The 18,936-nt window shown below is 39.4% G+C and overlaps 2 protein-coding genes across 4 annotated transcripts; one reads left to right on the forward strand and one right to left on the reverse strand.

The window, feature by feature from the left end:
• Positions 1-27: 27 nt before the first annotated feature.
• On the reverse strand, positions 28-18,633 carry LOC107269789 (E3 ubiquitin-protein ligase CBL-B). 2 transcript variants are annotated; one of them, XM_015744041.2, is made up of 8 exons: positions 17,851-18,633; positions 8,704-8,850; positions 8,300-8,572; positions 7,852-8,074; positions 6,940-7,104; positions 3,150-3,426; positions 2,519-3,067; positions 28-2,404 (listed from the first exon to the last, which is right to left on the reverse strand). In XM_015744041.2, the coding sequence occupies exons 1-7, from the start codon at positions 18,393-18,395 to the stop codon at positions 2,523-2,525; spliced, it is 2,175 nt and encodes a 724-aa protein (XP_015599527.1). In that variant the 5' UTR covers positions 18,396-18,633; the 3' UTR covers positions 28-2,404; positions 2,519-2,522. The 2 variants fall into 2 exon arrangements, with proteins under 2 accessions (XP_015599527.1, XP_015599528.1); XM_015744042.2 differs by having other exon boundaries at positions 28-3,067; positions 7,855-8,074; positions 17,851-18,632.
• LOC107269796 (probable phospholipid hydroperoxide glutathione peroxidase) lies at positions 9,563-11,760 on the forward strand. 2 transcript variants are annotated; one of them, XM_015744051.2, is made up of 6 exons: positions 9,580-9,713; positions 10,300-10,378; positions 10,757-10,847; positions 10,925-11,034; positions 11,107-11,198; positions 11,287-11,760. In XM_015744051.2, the coding sequence occupies exons 2-6, from the start codon at positions 10,321-10,323 to the stop codon at positions 11,500-11,502; spliced, it is 567 nt and encodes a 188-aa protein (XP_015599537.1). In that variant the 5' UTR covers positions 9,580-9,713; positions 10,300-10,320; the 3' UTR covers positions 11,503-11,760. The 2 variants fall into 2 exon arrangements, with proteins under 2 accessions (XP_015599538.1, XP_015599537.1); XM_015744052.2 differs by lacking the exon at positions 10,300-10,378 and having other exon boundaries at positions 9,563-9,713.
• Positions 18,634-18,936: the final 303 nt, after the last annotated feature.

Here is an 18,936-nt window from a genome sequence, read left to right on the forward strand (position 1 = left end):
TAGGTTATTTAGATTAGTATACTGTTATAACTGTACGTTTTTTTTTTATTTTGAATACATAAAATAATTTATACAGCCAATGATTAAATAACAGAGGATCTCTATGCTATGTATTGCACCACATAAATATTCTTATTTACTAGTGCTTGACAAAATAATGATATTTTTGATCGGCTTGGGTTCGGTCCATCAACGTTTTACAGTAAGCAGTTTATGCATTCGGAAAACATAATTTTATTTTTTAATATTGTTGTTACCGTTGGTACACGCTAATTGGAATATTCAATGTAGAAAAATAGGACATTTAAAGATGGCAGATCGAAACGGAAAAATTGTACAAAGAAAAATGATTATTAAAAAAAATGAGAGGACCTTTGAAGTTTCAATTGTTCTAATTGCGAATGATTAATTTGATTATACAATCAAATTACATGAATCTATACATGAATTATATATTTTATTACTATTGCCTATAAAGAATAGAAACTGCAAGGAACTATTAACGTCTCCGAATATATATTTTGAACACAGGCTGCTATAGTTGGACAAGCAAAATAGACATCTTTAAAGTAAATAAAATTTTCGAAGGCATATCGCGCCTTGCACAGTTTGATTGAAAACATGATACGTCATACGCCGATACGTCACGACTCAAATTTACCTACTTTCCAAGAAAATATTATCCCACGACAATTTATAATACCTCAAGACTGTCTATACGTGATAAATGTCTTTCGCTCCAATACCCTGAACAGATAGCTAGATGACATTTATCAGTATGTATTACTGTTATAAGAATGATTAATAATTATATTATTTACTCCGTCTCGGATGCGAGTTTCACGTTTGGCTTAACATGTATAATGTATATATATAAGTTTTTTTCTTATATCTGTAGATTTATTGTTGACGCTTTGTATTACTATTAATAAACATATGACATTCAGTATCCCAGATTAAATTGGATATTTCCAGCATGCAAGAATAGACCAATTCACCTCTTATCTATTCCGGACAATCATAAACAGTTCATTAAACACAATGAACTCTCACTATATATTGATAATATTATAATCATTAGTGTAAAATGTACCGGACGTTTAACTCGCGACCTTTATGTAAGACGGTGGATAAATTAAAGGAAGATCATAATATTCTCAAAGCTTCTGTCAATCAATACGCAGTGATTACCGTGGGCTAAAAATAAATTGTTTATAATTTTTTAAACCAACGAAGTCAGTTTTGCGCGTCGCAGTGCATACAAATTTCTCGATCATCGACTAACGCCAACGGTTAACAACAGTGCCGAACATTTTTCAAATTTTACATTGAATTTAACATTTTCCTGGAAACGGTAAAAAGAAAGAACAAGGATTCGCAAAAGAAAAGCACTATCATAAATACCCTACGGAATAGCAAAATTTTACGACTAACGAAAACTCGAAGATCAAGGAAAATGAATCCTTTGTCGTGAAAAAGGATTTTAACAGCAACGATAAATTTCACGTTAAAACTATAAGCTAATGATTGTCTGAAGGAGATAATTAAATTATCAGTCAAATTAAAATGCCATATGCACGTAAGTGTTAGCAAAGTACATTGTTCGTGTTAATGATAGTTTGCAGCGTGCCGTTATTACACATCACTTCAGTCTACCGATGCTATATATACGTCCTCTGACAATTCACTATATATATTATAATATATATATTATCTATCGAGTCACTTCGATTCGTTATTTATTGATCCTAGTACAGTATATATAGTACAATGACAGAATGTACGTGGGTACGTAAGATATAAACATAAATATCACATTTGACGAATACGCTACAATAAATAAATAGAATAAACATCATGCAATGGATTCTCTTTTTTAATGTGAACGATAATATTATTATTTTACGGACTTATTTGCATTAACGAGTTTATCGCTACACACTTACGAGGTACCAAAAATGCTGCGTACCCATAGAATATTATTTATACGAATACTATGTAACGTACGAGCACGAGTTGCATCTGCATCAAGGAAACAATCGTCTTAACAATCTTTGCTCGTCCTAAGCCGATGGTATGCTTGCATTCAAGATGGTGATGGATACCAAAAATAAAATGGTTACAAGATAATACCACTGACGTGTAAAAATGAACATGTACCATGTAGCCATAAAAGTAAAAAAGAAGTCTCAAACGTACAGATCCAATTCGTGCTCCTCTAACGCCTTTCCAAAACAATGGATTAAATTTTATACAGGCATAATGACAATCAGTAACATTCTGATGGAATTAGAAAGGCCAACACGTCCACCTGGGTCAGAGTTAGCATGGTCCACGTTTTCTCTACAACTTCATCGTCAAAAATACCGTCTGGCTGGTACAGGTGGGCAATTTCCATCAGACCCTGTATCCAAGAAGAATAAAAAACCTTGTATAACGACGAGAGAGGAACAAAGCACTGGGCGAGGTCATCTTCTTCAGATATCCATGGACCATCAATGTCAGGCTCTCCACGTACCTGGTCAGGAAGATTTGGTAGCAAACTCGTGGAGTATGTCGCAGGCCATCTCCAAGTCGTTCCTAGTGATACCCAGTGCACGTATAACGGCATCCTGAGCAAAGCCAAGTGCCGTCAGTCTAGAGATATGCTCTACATTGACATTCTCATAAGCAGCAGATTCAGCCTTAGATATGGGTCCACCAGCTTCATCCCGACCCCTCATGAGAGCCGTGAGTCGTGCTCTGTTCATCTCCAGGTTGATATTCTTAACGACGTGTTGCTTCGTACCAGGTATTATTATAGTGTTCTCATAGTGATGATCTTGCTCTGGTATATCTTTCAGAGTCTTTGGCGGCCGTGGCGCGGAAAGAGGTGGAGGAACGGGAGGCACTGTTGGTACCGTGGATGGTGTCGTGGACGACAGTGAGGATGTGGAATGACGTCCTGACTTCTCAGGTAAAGCAGGAGGCGCACGATGCGATCTGACGTGTGGTCTGACGATTGCAGGTGGTATAGGCGACGGAGATGACGCTCTGTGTAGCATGTCGTATCTCGCTTCCGTCGTGCCTGTGAAAAGGAAAAGATATTTTTTAAATTACATACATTTTATTATAATCGTTAGGATTATTAGACATAGAATAAAATTTACCTTTGTTGTTCTGATGATTTTCACTAGATGACAGTATCACCATTACTGCCGGTGGTGGTGGTGCATTCTCTTTAGGCACTGTTAAATGCCGTCCATTTCTGGGATGACAGTTGGGTGTTGGCGACGGAGATGGTCTTCTAGGTGGCAACGGTGGACTTGGTACGATTCTTCGTGGCGGTACAGGAGAATTCATGGGACTGACGTCATCCTCGTCGTCACAGTCGTCACAGTCGTCGCACATCAGACCGCAATTGCCGTTGCAAATTTCCATTATGTCCTGGAGGATAAAAAATGTTATAATACAGAAGAGATACTTAGGGAGATAAAGAAGGAGAGAGAGAGAGAGAGAGAGAGAGAGAGAGAGAGAGAGAGAGAGAGAGAGAGAGAGAGAGAGAGAGAGAGAGAGAGAGAGAGAGATGAAAACTGTGAATCTACGAAGCTACGTGTAGTGTTAGATGACGTAATGACTTTTGATTATCAATGAAAAATGAACCTGGTCTAATTATTAATTGATTTTTAATCAGTTCACTGTTATAGGATCGATGGAGGACACTGGGTAATTAATGTGAATAGTCAAACGAATGATGATGCCAGCTCGAGCACGTGTGATGTATGACGATGATAAAAAATGATTGATGAATATTTATATTCCTCAATTGGATTATGACGTACACACGTGAGACGAGCACTCAATGCTTTTTATACCTGTAATCTTGAGATTTATAAATATAATTAGTTGAAATGGCATTAAAATATTTGTAATTCGTATAGGAACGAGCGCAGATAACGTACGAAAGTTTGTTCTCAGTGTTATTCGGCGTCTTGGACACGATGCATCATTTATAGACCTAACGTTAAATCCATAAACGATATTCAATGAATTTTTGAAAATCAAATTCAAAGCAGTACTTACAAGACCGTGAGGAGAATACAAAAAAAAAAAGTAACGTACTAAAGAAAAGAAGGCACTATTATGGCACAATGACAGTATGAGAAATGTAAAAATAAAATTCGTTCGATGGAAGCGTAACGACGAGGTAAGTACAGTCAAATGGGAAAGTAAAATAAAAATTCAAAGATGCAAAGTCATAAGTCAGCATTGCCATATTAATCGTAAACGTTAAATAATAAAAAAAAAAGAAGCGTGAAGCCAAGAGCCATAATGCAATTTGTCACTTACCTTAAGTCCCACTTCAAAGAGTTGCTTTATGTATACGTACATTCCCAATTAGTTCGTTCATGCAGCGGGCAGAGCATTGGACCCAGTGGACAACACAATATAATATAAAAATACAACAGAAAGTAATAATAAAAAAAAAAACTCAAAATCATGCGGGCAATACAAATCAACACCACCGCACACTGAGCTCCTTATTGCTGGTCAAAGATAATCGAAAAAGATTGTTTTCAGCGTCATCGAGATTATCCAGCAATAGGGAAATACGTACAAGTGCAGAAGGAACTCAATATAATAAGATAATATAATTTTATTTAAAAAAAATCTTTTTTCTTTTTTTTTTCTTTTTTTTTTTCTTCAAATACCTATTATTTTACAATAAGTAGAAATGGTCGTACATTAGAATAATGATCACTAAATTTATCTAACGCGCCACTGCTGATGCATGGCAAGGGAAGGTTCCTAAGTCAAGCGGCACCATTAGTTGTACAAATAACACTGGCGACATTATGAACACACTTTTGGATGCAATTTAATATTACGTCATTGCTTCTCTTTCTTTTCCTTAATTCTTTTCAGTCTCTCATACGAAGCCGTGGACAGTGAGTCATAGACGACAAATAAAAATTGTCTGGCGCAAAAGTGACACAGCACCGTTTGGTAATGGTCGAGAGAGAAAAGTGAAAGTATATAAATAAATAAAAATAAGAGACAAAAACGTAAATCTTCGCACAAATCGAAATTACTTTGTGGTAAGCACGTTAATGAGCATTCGCGTTCATTCAATTGTTTCGGATAAAAGTTGAAACGTAGAGAAATATATGTATTTTCAATCGTTACGTATCTGGTGACTTGCCATGGGAAATTTATGAGGTAAAGTGAAAAACTGACATTAACGATTACGACGGATCCTAATAATTGTGTAATACAGGCTTTTGCAATTTTTCAAAATTTAATACGAAAGATCGCACGGCAACGTCAATTTTGAACAAGATCAATCACGTGACAGTAAAAAATCAACTTTTTTCGTTTTTTCTTCTCTTTGCAATTTGCATCTCTAAAGTGCGCGTTGTTATTTGTGCGACAATCATGGTACAGCTTTACTGGCGCAGTAACATAAAAATCTCCTGGGAGTTGAACTCCAAATACGAAAAAACGTTCCTGTTTCATAATCTAGTAATACTTATTTAACATATCTCATAAATTATATAATTATCTATATTATATAGAGATTTCCCGACTCGTCTGTCTCATCTATGCACTCCCCCATTCGATGTGAAAATTAATAATTAGACCCGAGTGCATACTTCCATATCGCGAAATAGCCTGACAACATTACTGTACCGCTTAATACCGTGTCGACCATTCCAAATAAAACTGTAGACGATATGTACCGTGCCAAAATAGTAGTAGTCGCCTTAACAAAAGAAGAAGAAATAAAAAAATGCATTTTCATAATCACTTTACCTACATACTGTCACACGGTGCGTCAAACACTTGCAGCACGTGCCTAGCGTCCTTGTCACACAGTTATATTAGACAACTGATAAACAAAAGTCACATAAATCAACATTTATGCCAACTGCCAAAATATCGAACACAATAGCGACAATATTCTCCATTATCACAATGTTAGAGTACAGTATTAGATTTCAGATATAGATTCCCATTGAGTGCCATATTTTCTCTCTCTCTCTCTCTCTCTCAAAAAAAAAAAAAAAAAAAAAAAAAAAAAAAAATGTTTAACTTTATTCCCATCTCGTCGGTATAAGAATAAATCGCGAGGATGCTTTATTATGAAATCGGAAATTGGCGTCGATCTTCGGGCGAAGAGCGAGCGTTTCCAGAGTCGTAAGATAAATGTATACAGAGATGTGGTCCACTTTGAAGGAGTCCCATAGGTCCGGGCAATAAAAGCCAACCGAACGTAAACTCATGTGAAACTGGGTTCTACAAACGTCGAAAGTTTAATTGTTCCATGAATAATAAATCTCCCTGGGAGTACTGACACGAGTAACAAAGAAAGGCTAAAACTATAACAATCGATCGACCGATAAAATAAAATGACGATAAGAGCTTTTACGATAAGCTGATGATGATATGGCTAACGAGATGCACGAAGACAAGCCACCTTATCGCACGATCGGAATATTAATAAGTGAAAAGACAAATTTCATCAAGTTCTTGTATCTGCTGACAGTAACGAAATCGATACCAATGTTGTAAAGTAATATTGGTTACGAACCCAAGGAAAAAAAAGAAGAAAGAAAAAAAAGAAAAAAGAAAAACTAAAAATAACGATCCTCTACCAGCCCTGGGCAATTAAAAGAAAAAACCCGTAAAGGCGTAATGTCTACGGTAAGAGTCATTATCCATAGGTCAAGTATTCCAAGTTTCACGTACGATAAGGTGGATTGTCATTAGTAAGTGAAGCGCAACTGTGACAATATGAATATAAGAGGACGATGATACGATGATTTATTTAAATGCTTTATGACAATGAAGTCACGAGACATATGAGGGATTATTGAAAAATGATGCGTATTTCAGGATGTCATTGTACGTGGGGTCACGTTTGATAATGGAGGGTAGATGCTAGTCCTAGTCGGATACCTCGGTGTCAGGGTCAAGATCCCGCGTAGGGGTTGACGCATTACTGGCAGAGGCTGAGTGGGCACCAGGTCGATGGGTTCTCCGAGGATCGAACGGATCCACTACGATTTGTTCCGTACCCTTTATCTCGGCACGGCAAAAGGGACAGCCCTGACCTTCCGAGTCCTGAAACAAAGCAGTAAATTTCTATTGAAAACAAAAAAACGTACAATCCAACATTTGCTTTCAATTTGATAATTTCGTTAATACGATAAATAACACAAATGACGCAACTACGTCTGCTCCTTGCGTTGAAGTAAACAAGAGTTATTATACGATTAGTCCCTTGTCTGCCGTTCGAAAGCTCCGCGTTAACTTTGCCCTTTGACAAGACCGATAGACTATCATAGGCTCCACTGTTCATCCATCTAATTATACTCGATCCCACGTGCCCGGTTCTACTCGAGCTGCCAACAAGTCCATATTTGCGAGACGGTGCTACTTCCGACTCTACAGCTGATACCTGTAGCTAGAATTCCATGTACTTCGACGGTGCTAGAAGCAACCCAGATTCAACGATGCTAAGGGATGCAATATAGCTGCAACACTTTGCCCTCCTTTTCAATGTCCTACATTTCATCTCCATAGAAATTTTATGCTCCATTTCTGTCACGATATTTACGATAATAAACACACAGAGTCCTTCGTATGTCCACGTAACGAGACGTTTCAGCAAAATATATTCTTCCCCCTTTAACAAGGTGGTTGCTGCGGCCTTAACGGTCTTTCCTTCTATGCACGTAAGTTTCCTAGCTTATATATATATTATATTACAGGTTATTACAGTCCATCATTTTTACTGTGACGAATAAAGCACATCACTAGATCAGTTTAAAGGAACGCACAGTGGTAGAAACATGAAATAGGCACTGCTACCTGCCAAGCTGTGAGGCACGGAGTACAGAGAAGATGGCCACAAGGTTCTATTCTCACGTCCTTGTCATTTTCAGCACAAATTTTACACAACTGGAATGTGCTACCCATTTCGCAGTACAACTCGTACTGCTCCGCCGTTACTTTTATATGTTCCTCAGGGGTTGGTTGCACCGCCCACGTTAAGTCCGGATTAATATTACGTCCGTCAGGATATAAGTAGCTGAAATCACACGGATTACAAAACTGATTGACAAAATTGTGACTGTCATTAAAATCGACCGGAAGTACAATATCTTAATCCCACGAACGACCATCCCCGGCTAGGAATGGCATTGAAAATATTTATCACATATTAATCATAGATTAACAATCTTCCGATCTGTTATTATAACCTATATAAATTACGTATTATAGACCTAAGAGATAACATAATTTTTATACTTACAAGCCTTCTCGATAACCGTCAAGCAATGCTTGACAGAGACTTTTGTTATGCGGTATAGTCTGGAGAATGTCGCCATCGGACGTGACGTATCCGATGGCCCACTGCCCTAGCCTCGTACAACTCAACCGGAAGACGTAGCTTCCCGGCTTGGTGATACAATATTTTTGCAAGCGAGCTTTGACTTCGTCGTACGTGAGAAAAGCTACGTAACCAGGGTGCGTCACTGCGAGAATCTTCCAATTTCGCAATAGGGTTGACCACGGTTGAAACAGCCTGTACGATCAAAGAAATTTCTTACTTTGAGTGAACAAATAAAAGATTTTTTAAAAATAAGCCGTAATACACTACACGACTTCTAATGACTTACGTCATCTTGGGCAATTTGCTAATGGAGTTATTATTACCTTGTGAATACGTCGAATTCGAAGTTAGATATATAATCGTTGCACGTCAGGTCTATCGTAGACTTTAGTGCCATCGCCTGCAGCCCAGAACTAATAGGATGAACTTGATTCAGCTCGTGCCTGAATACTTTCCAGGGGACCAGTGTGCTGAAAAATAAATAAATGACACTGATAAATATCACGAATTCTATGATTTTTTATGTCAAGGTGTCAGCAAACCCTCAGCGAGACTTGGAATCGTTGAGGAATAATACAGGGCACCGGATATCGATTTAGAGAACATGTATAAACGCTGTATCGAAATTGCACGTGGCATTGCGTAAAATATTAACCTATTTATGACCACCGATCGAAATTAGAAAGACACGAGACACGTTAATCGGGACACATTTATATTGTAGCTTTACGCTACCCGGTATATCGTAGATATTTCTGTAACTTTCCTGAACGAGTAACAATTGCATTTATCAGTAAATCGCCTGCCTTCTGGTAACTAGAGGAAGCCATGAAATTTATAAAGAGAATATAGAAGATATGAGTCATAGTTTATATTAAGTAAAATTAGAGACGCGGATGTTTGCAAATTAATAAATGTATCATGTTGGATATTCAAAAATTTCGGTTGAAAATATATATGCGATACATACTGAGTCAATATTTTTGAGCAGCGCTGTATATCCTTTGATAATATTGTATATCTGATGGACACCATCAGTATTGTGTCCGGTTAAGAAAAAGTGTCTGTTTATCTCGTAGAATTAGATAAGGTGTAAAGTTCGATATTTCGTGATGAAGAGGGGGGACATGTGATGAGTCGTCAATGTGAGCAAATTGGACAAGTCATGCTACAGCGTAGGCAGGAAAAAGGTATATATGAACAGGACACCCGTTAGAACGACCGTCGTAGCACTAGCCAAGCGCAGAGTGAAGCCAGTACGTGTATAGAGTTGCCGGGGAGTGGTTTATAACGCTGTCGCTTCTTCTCGATATCAAAGAAAATACAATAATCGGTATGTATCGAAGACTTTATAATTACATAACTTTCGATATTAATACTAAATGATCATAGGAAGTTGATCCTAGAAGAAAATCTGTGTACCGTTGTATGTCATGTTAAATCTGAAGGTTAATATGGTCGTCCGGGTTTAGAGATTCAATGGCGTAGTGTGATAGTTCTCCGTTCGCGCGACAGATGGCGGTAACTATCCGACGTATTCAAATAACATGATTTTAACGTTAACGGAAACTCATTTTTAATGATAATAAAGTTGGAAATATCAGTCGATCTTTATGTAAGGTTCATGGGAATTCTTGTAAATTTATTTTCCTGACTATAACGGTGAACTTTAGAGGTCAAAGCGGGATGAGTTCGCGTGATTGCATTAAAGTGTCATTTTGCCCGATAGAAATATTAGTTCCAGGTAAAATTTATCGAGAAGCGCAACCTGTATTTACCCTTTTTATACTGACGGATGGCCGTATTGGCGTTACGCAAATCCTTTGTAATAAATGTTTTATCCGATTGGATCGATACGAAACGACACGTAGCTACTTGCTGATAATGAACATGTCTACCAACCCCCCAATGGATTTCAGGATTAGCGTGAGAACTCGAGAATGCGTGTCCTAAGATTATCGATAGTGGGCCTGCATCAAATCACACGAAATTATTCAGGCACGTACTATCCCTCCAGTATAATTCGTATTAAAAGAGAAGAAATTAGTTATGCGAAGCCACGAAAGAATCTTCACGTCAATTCCTAATATTTCTAATTCCCCCGCTTCGTTTCTTTCGTACACGTAGGGGACTTTATGCTTTCCCTTAAGTCCTGGATATTTCATTTGCATTGGTTTCTAACAGTTTTTTATTATTGTATCACAATCGATTTATGACAGCTTATATAATGGAGAAATTATTTTTTTTTATTTTCTTCCTAAGGTCAGTCTATTCCGTAGGGCCTACGTGTGTGCGCTTGAGTTTGCTTTTCTGATTGAAGTTTTTCGCTGATAATAGGATAAAAAATCATATAAATGTATAATATCGTTGCTTCAGGTATGAGCGGAAATCAGGATTACAAGTCGGCCAAGTCGATTTACGACTTTACTGTCAAGTCTATAAAAGGGGAAGACGTCCCACTGACCAAGTAAGTGTATAAGTTTGTTTGGTTCAATACTGCGTGCTAGTGACATATTTGTATATAAATAAAATTTGAATTTTCAGATACGAAGGGCACGTGTGTCTCATTGTCAATGTGGCCTCCAAATGCGGCCTCACAGCTACCAATTACAAAGAACTGAATGAGCTGTATGACAAATATGCTGAAACTAAAGGTTCGTATCATTAATTTGTAGCGAATTAATAAATTTTAAGGAATTTATCAATACCTCCCCCGCGCTTTTTAGGTTTACGCATTTTGGCTTTCCCATGCAATCAGTTCAACGGACAAGAACCTGGTGGTAGTGATGATATCTGTAGCTTCGCTGACAGGCAAAAGGTAATGTCATAAAGATTTATCTTCCAGTTCATGATTTCCAGATATAACTGTACACAGAATCAAGACTAATACTCAATCGTAATAACAGGTGAAGTTTGATCTCTTCGAGAAAATCGACGTCAACGGCGACAACGCACATCCCCTCTGGAAGTACCTGAAGAAGGAGGCAGGTGGTACTTTGGGAAGTTTCATCAAATGGAATTTTACGAAATTCATTGTCAACAAGGAAGGAAAGGTCGTTGAACGACACGGACCAACTGTAGAGCCGAGTAAACTCGTCTCCAATTTGGAAAAATACTTCTAATCGATCATCCTCTAAGTGTCACAGTTGCAAAGAAGAGTTTTCATAAGCTTTACAGCACATTTTTACAATGCAATGTATCAATTTTATAATCACGAGTCCACTACTGATAGTTTATTAGCAAATTGGAAATTCACAAGATGAAAAGGAAGAGAACAATTGTGATAAGCACATAAGCACTGAAATATACAGTATATAGGTTAACGTCTCTAGTAGTTTCTCGTGTCACGGTGAAGAATAAAACCAATATCGTACACTCGAGATATTATATATCATGTAAGTCTACAAGTCAGATAGAGAAAATGAAGGAGAAAAAAGGGGAAAAAACGCTATTTCACACATTCAAAAATACAGCCATCGCAACTCTGTCCTATCATCCGAGCGCAGGACGTATATAGATAAGATTAACGAATCAACGAACCGCGCAAGCCATATCAGTTCTAATGCACCGTCCACACTGAAAATTATGAAATCCGTTATCGGCCAAATTTCATGTGAATCAGAACAATTCCACAAGACAATTAAGAGAGTCAACAAAAACATGTATTCAAGGAATCCATACAATAATCAGACGTGCTTCATAAATCTTTCAAAACAGCATGATCAAGTTTATCCCAAGTAGAGAAAAAAAATATAATAATACAGAAGAAAAAAAAACAAGACTAAGTAGAAATAATTCCAGTGACCGAATCGAGAGAGAGAGAGAGAGAGAGAGAGAGAATAAAGAAGAAAAAACGGACGATCAAGTGTGTCCCAAGAGAGGTTTCGCGTGGGAGCTGTGCCCCATTCAAGTATTGAGCGATCTCGTCTGATGCCCCTTTTCCTTTCCCGGTCATCACCGGAATAAAGAAGAAAAAACGGACGATCAAGACTAAGTAGAAATAATTCCAGTGACCGAATCGAGAGAGAGAGAGAGAGAGAGAGAGAGAATAAAGAAGAAAAAACGGACGATCAAGTGTGTCCCAAGAGAGGTTTCGCGTGGGAGCTGTGCCCCATTCAAGTATTGAGCGATCTCGTCTGATGCCCCTTTTCCTTTCCCGGTCATCACCGCCACTTCGAGACCCAACAAAACCATCCCAGCTTACCTCTTAAATGTTCAATGACTTTGAATCTTCGACATTAATGACCGTCGTTACTACTACGGTTGCCACTGTTACCATTATCTTTTATCGTAATCAATGGCAGACGACCATATAGCCACAAAAACAACTGATCCCACGTTCCGGCACTTACACACGTTCAACAAGCTACGAAGTATCCCGCGGAATATATTTGAATAGAAAAAAGAAGAAATTTTCATAATTATTTAGAATCTCAACGACTAAAGTAGTACCCGGCGTGTGACGTCACCCACGAAAGAAACGATCGCTGCCGCGGCAATGGGAAGGCTGATCGACGCTATCGGTCTCTACCGTAAATTCTAAGCGCGATACGACGTAAACGTAAAGGCAGATACTTATGTACGGATCGCGGGTAATGTACACGGTGGACGTAAGAGATATTAGCGCTATAATTAGTCGTCCTTGCTTGTCGGTTGATCTGACGCCCGTCCCCACTCATAGAACTCCATCTTCCACCACTCGAAGCCGATATTGCGCTGCTCGCAACTTCAGGCCAATTTCACGTACCCGACCCAATTCACATGGCCGCTCCAGATCGCGTAGAAAAATTGGAGCTAACACTGTGCCGAGTAACGCGGAGGATTTCTCTCTTTAAGAAACAAGAAGCGGTAAGAAACAACGAGAAAAAAGACCGTTTGAACAGCCAGAACGGCGGCCATGTTGGAAATTTGAATAATTACGAAGTTGACTTATGCCAGTTGCGGACGATCTATTCGAGATATCGAACCATGACGAAATTATAATCGTCGAGCACCAGTCCCCAGTGAATGATCGGAGAGACGATAGGATAACGAAGTAAAATATTGTCAATGAAAATCAGCAATGTTGTCATCGCGTGTAGGATACCAGACTGTGGGCTTCGGTCTGACGGCGCCTATTAGACTCGCAGACTCTCGTACATAATCCTCGTGTCTTATTAAACTGTAAAATGTCAGAACGGTTGTTTCTGAATAGAGCCTCTAAACTAGTATTTCCAGTTTGCCAGCGTCGCGCACCGTCGCTGGACGGGGGATGTACGAGGCGGCAAAGGACACTGATTATTAACGGATCGTAAAGATGTTTAAAGTGCCGACGGACTCTCACAAATGAATGCAGAATGTATTCGGGATAAAGGAGAATTTGATTCTTGCTAATTCGTTTGGTCGAGGAAAAAAGAAAAGTTTTCCACGGGAGTAAGTGCACGCTGTGTTAACCTCTGGGTGTGCGAAGCAACTGAGAGGCGACCGAGTCGAAGTTCCACGTGTACGGTTAAAAGGCACCTTAAACGGAGCCGTATATACATATACATATATATAACATTTAACAAAATGCGTCATCGTGTACACAAGGGAATATCGTCTTGGAGTCTTTAGAGTTTGAAGTTTCAAATATTCAAACAACCCAACGAGTCCTTACGTCAACGTGATAATTAAAGTAGCCGACTAGCGAAGAAAGTTACGACCCGAGACAGTACGTAAAAAGCATCGAAACCCATCAGGAAAGTCCGATCTAAAATGCAATAACGTCGTCCCGTTAAGGCCGAACTTCATAAACGACCAATTATACGTAATAATTTTTTACACTTAAGTCCACACACTCAAACCTATTCTCCAGCCAGACCTGTGCAAATGGAAGAATTAAAAAGGCATTTTTCGCTGCCTTCGGAATCCTCTGAAGCTACGCGTTAACTTAATAATCGAGAGGATATTGGATCCACGCTGCTTTCCAGCGTGAGTCATTTCCGTAAGGGCAAATAGTACTCGGCTCGTTTATTTGATTTTTACGTTTCGCTTTATTGGCCATTTACTTTGGTAAACTCCCTGCCGTGACAGTGTCCAGCAGCGTGCGCGGCAGGTTTGCTGGACAGAGTTCAGAGAATCCACACTGGACGGTATATGGACCTGTCTCGTTCAGCAGGACCTAAAGCCGTACGCTAAAGAGTGAATAAGATAAGCCGTCCAATTAGCAGAAACAAAAGAAATCTTCCGAGAGTAAAAGAGCTAGTCTGAATATATATACGCATCTTATATACGCAAGTATATGACCATTGCAGGAACGATGATAAATTAGGTACGAATACGTCACGATATTACGGCCGAACTTGTGCCCTCTCAATTTCGATCTCTATATATCTCGCTCTCTCTCTCTCTCTCTCTCTCTCTCTCTCTCTCTCTCATTCACTCGCTCTCAATCGGACTTGTTCTCTTTCTAGCGCTTCAGTCAGTCCGCGTCTCGTGACGCGAATACGTGCGTGATCGTGTGGGCGATTTGGACGTATTATAATGAAACCGTAGGCACGGTGGCCAAGCCCAATGTGACCCGTTAAGGCCTAGGTCAGAGGCTCTCAAAATACTTTTGCAAACAAATTTCTCGTGTCGTCACGCCAGGCATTTTATACATTGAATAGGAACGTGTGTGTGTATATATATATATATATATATATATACATGTATATACGTTACAAACATGGACGCCCACTTGCCGACTCGAGCTCGCCCTTTTTACACTCTCTGTAAAATTATATATCCGGAGTGAAGCGACGGCAGCAGAAGCAGCAGCCTCCTCTCTCTCTCTCTCTTCCCTCCTTCTTTCCTCTATAACGCGAGACTATAGAAAAATTTTGCGACGCAATATTCACGCACGAGACGCCAGACCGCCTGGTTTCTTTATTGACGCACAATAAAACTCGGCGTTACTGAAAAATATTTGAATCGTCACTGGCGCGGCGTATTTGTGTACGCACATGTATTTGGGTCGACAATAAGAATAAAAGAAACGTTCATTGAAATTGCTCGAGTCTCTTTCGTGCGCCAATTTTACGCGACGCTGCGTTACTGCTGGTTCAACTTGTCGTGAAAGAAAGAAAGAAAGGAAGAGAGAGAGAGAGAGAGAGAGAATATTGACGAGGGATTCTTGAATGGTGTCGCAGAGGAGTTTCTCGCTGCTCGAACCTGTGGCATTGACTCAACCGTACGAGGATAATGGAATGTAGGCTGCAACCATGCGGGCGAGCCTGTGTTACTAGTTTAATTCGCTTTAATCGTGACGTCACATCCCCTTCCTTCCGCTTCGGCTCACGTCCGGATGTGAGCTTAACTCGTCGCTGTCGGCAGGGGAGATATATTTTGTCGGGAGATATACACACGGGCGTATTTGTCGCGTTAAAGCTTATGCTTAACGGTATTTTTAATTCAAAATTATACATTATAATTGATGATATGTTATATATATATATATATATATATATATATATATATATATTATTTTCCTCCGTTTAACAAAATTTCGATAGGTTAACATTTAAAAATTGCTTTCGATAAAGCCTGCACCACGAACACTTCCGGTATTGCGTAACGTCTTCTTGCTATCGCGCTATAAAGAACGTTCGCGATGACGATTCGGGAAATTGTGGCTGAGCGGATTATTTGTTTCTTTACGAAGACCAAATACGGGCATTTCAATGAGAGCGAATGATGAGCCTTGCGATATCGGCCTTAGGTAACATTAAGGATCGACCGACGGAACCATCGAGCGTTACGTGTTAGGGGAATTGAGTTCTGCGTTAACGAGAACATAGGAGACGAAAAGAAACTGGTAGATTTTTATTCTCGTTTACCTATAAGCCGTAAATCAGCGAAGTTCCTACAGCTGATCCTAGAATTTAGCAGAAGCGAGTGACTGAAAATTCGTGAATTTCTTAGAATTTCTGGTACCAAGACGGGCATCATAACGACCGGATGTTCGCAGATCATTTGGCCGGAAGCTGATGGTTCGTGCATCGATGTAATCGCTCGCCAACTTACCACATCGCGTTCGCCCACATCCTACGACGAAAACCGTAGCTTTGTTGAATCGTGGAACAGCGTTAGGAAAAAAAATAAGCCACGACGCAGGCTGTTTAACAAGCGTGAAAAAGCTTGGCCGTGATATTTCATTTTGGAAGCACTGCCAAACAGGACTAATAAATTATTTCGAGATGACAAGTAAATAATTAACTTTGGTAACGGGAAAACCAGGCGATAGTCCTCTTAATCGAAGTTTAAGGTTATTTTCAATTATCGTTTGAACGTACTCGCGACATTGAATATACGAATTTCGTAACTGTACCTACTGAATTATACGTGAGGTATCTGCATCTGTCTGTACACCATGCCAATTAGTATCACCTTTCGTAAATAATATACGGAACCGGATGACAAAAGATGCGAGTCGATCGATCCTGGTTTCGCATATTTTTCGCGCGTTACGAAATACGCGGGAGAGTCATTGCGCATGCGCATAATCCACGTCGCAACTCGTTTCCGGAACTTAACGATGGCTCATTCATGAATTTTTTTTATAACGTTTCGAAAACGTTCCCGTTGCCGAGGTCGCAACGTATATTTATATGAATCCATGACGTTTCGCCTATACAACTCATTCAAGAAAACGTCTGTCTCACAATCAGCTCAATTCATTGGCTCGAGTTTGCCTAGGCGAAGAACATTGGCCCACCGAGGGTGACACAACACTGTCGATATTAGATAAGAGCAGTAACCTCTTGTTTATTTGAAAATCATGCTGCTAAATGAACTGTCCACATTTCACAAACCTTCTTGAGTACGGAACATTTAGAAAAAAATACACCATTGTCCTCATTCTTGTTAAGGTATTAGACAGGGATTTATACGCATTCTGATGGAGATTAATGATTGGAGTAACAGGAGACATTTTGGAGCAGGATTTCAATGAATGATGCTAGAATAGATTATTAAGATTCTATCGAGATATAACGGTACTGTATTATGATAACCATAAGAGCACTGTGAGTCAAGTGATAACTTGGCTAGTGTAATGTAAGAGAATTCATGCGTTTTTCTTGGATGAGTAAAGTGTCTTGACGAACAAGTGTTCTTGATGGAATTTACTTAATACAGTCCACTTGGTAAACTGACGTATATTTTTTGTTTCGAAATTGATATCAATTAAGGAAAACTACTTGGAATTTTTTCCAGTATTGGATATGCGTTTTTTAATATATTTGTCGTACTTTGTATGGCTATACTGTAACGGGAGGTAAACTGTCTTATGGTTTTTAATAACCAGGACGCATCGGTTATACGTCATTGGAGGCGCGAAGAGAGACAGCTTAGCGATGTATCCAAAACAAGTAAAAGATGGCACGTAGGTTGGTTGGTTGGTAGGTAGTTAGGAAGTTTGTTGTGTACGTGGCATTGGTGTATGATATAAACGAACATAGCGCACACGATACCTATTTCCGAAGCGTTCCTTCCAAAATTCAGCGGCATCGGACTTGGTGATACGAAATTGATCCCCCGCAAAGACGCCGTTGGGGAAGATGGCCTTGAGCTCGGAGAGCATGTGGCTGAACACGAGGCTAAGCTTTGTGAGGTTCCTGCGATAATGTGAAGTCTCGTCGAACATCTTCTCCTTGCCCTCCTTGAAGAGCTTTATCGCCTGCTTACACTTTCTCATGAGATTATTAATGAAGACGCAAAAATGTTCATTGCTGTGCAACACCTGCATTCTATCCTCGTATTTAGTGTAGATCAGTCGTAACCGTTGATACGTATCGGGTAAAATATCGAGGATGAACGGAGGTGAATTCTTAAGATTCATCCTTTGATGCTGACATAATTTCACCACCTTGTCCATCAGCTTCCAGGTCTTGTCTAACATTCGTTTGTCCGTGGAGAGCTTAGGCGGTGTCATCGCGTCCGCGAAACGACCCTGGATCTTTTGAAAGATCGAACTTATGTGGACGGCTCTACTGCGACTGCTGTGTCCCGACGACATCTTGACGTACGTCCCTCGGTTACCCCGGTGCCTTTTAAAGCTGACCTCCACGCGACTCACGCACTTTACCACTTTCCTCGTGCCAGTAACCCGGAATTACGTAACACAACCTCTCTTTGGGGAACACATTTTAACACAACAATGCAGTTTCGATGACGTTCTCACGAGATCCCGAGCACGAGACGCACCGTAACATCACACAACACCGCATCCTGTTTGTTACTGATGATAGCCGCGAGTTAAACGAGTGAGAGAGACTGGTACATTTTAGTTCCCGAGGCGTCCGCGTTCGTTCTTTGGCTCTCGCGACGGAGCATAATGGCGGACGTTGTGGCGGCTAGTTTGACTTTTGAATATTTCTTTTTTTTTAACTAACAAGTTTAAATTATACATTTTATTATTGGTCTGTTCTATCATTTACAAATAATACAATTTGTTTTGTTACACGTTTATAACAGCTTATACAGAAGAGTCTGTGCATATTGTGCCCTTTGCTTTAAGACTATTTTTATTGTTATATCGCAAACCAAAATCAAAGGCA

The sequence above is a fragment of the Cephus cinctus genome, unplaced genomic scaffold (genome assembly GCF_000341935.2).
Source record: "Cephus cinctus unplaced genomic scaffold, Ccin1 Ccin1_scaffold0690, whole genome shotgun sequence".
NCBI lineage: Eukaryota > Metazoa > Arthropoda > Insecta > Hymenoptera > Cephidae > Cephus > Cephus cinctus.

What these genes read in the sequence shown, in the direction of transcription:
- LOC107269796 (XM_015744051.2), top strand. Translation starts at nt 10,321, where the DNA reads ATGCGTGTCCTAAGATTATCGATAGTGGGCCTGCATCAAATCACACGA. An exon ending in AATCACACGAAATTATTCAG is followed by an intron (nt 10,379 to 10,756) that starts GCACGTACTATC and finishes TCGTTGCTTCAG; the next exon opens with GTATGAGCGGAAATCAGGAT. An exon ending in CAAATATGCTGAAACTAAAG is followed by an intron (nt 11,035 to 11,106) that starts GTTCGTATCATT and finishes CGCGCTTTTTAG; the next exon opens with GTTTACGCATTTTGGCTTTC.
- LOC107269789 (XM_015744041.2), bottom strand. Translation starts at nt 18,395, where the DNA reads ATGTCGTCGGGACACAGCAGTCGCAGTAGAGCCGTCCACATAAGTTCG. An exon ending in GCCTCACAGCTTGGCAGGTA is followed by an intron (nt 7,105 to 7,851) that starts GCAGTGCCTATT and finishes GCTTTGTTTCAG; the next exon opens with GACTCGGAAGGTCAGGGCTG. An exon ending in ATCTTGACCCTGACACCGAG is followed by an intron (nt 3,427 to 6,939) that starts GTATCCGACTAG and finishes TTTATCCTCCAG; the next exon opens with GACATAATGGAAATTTGCAA.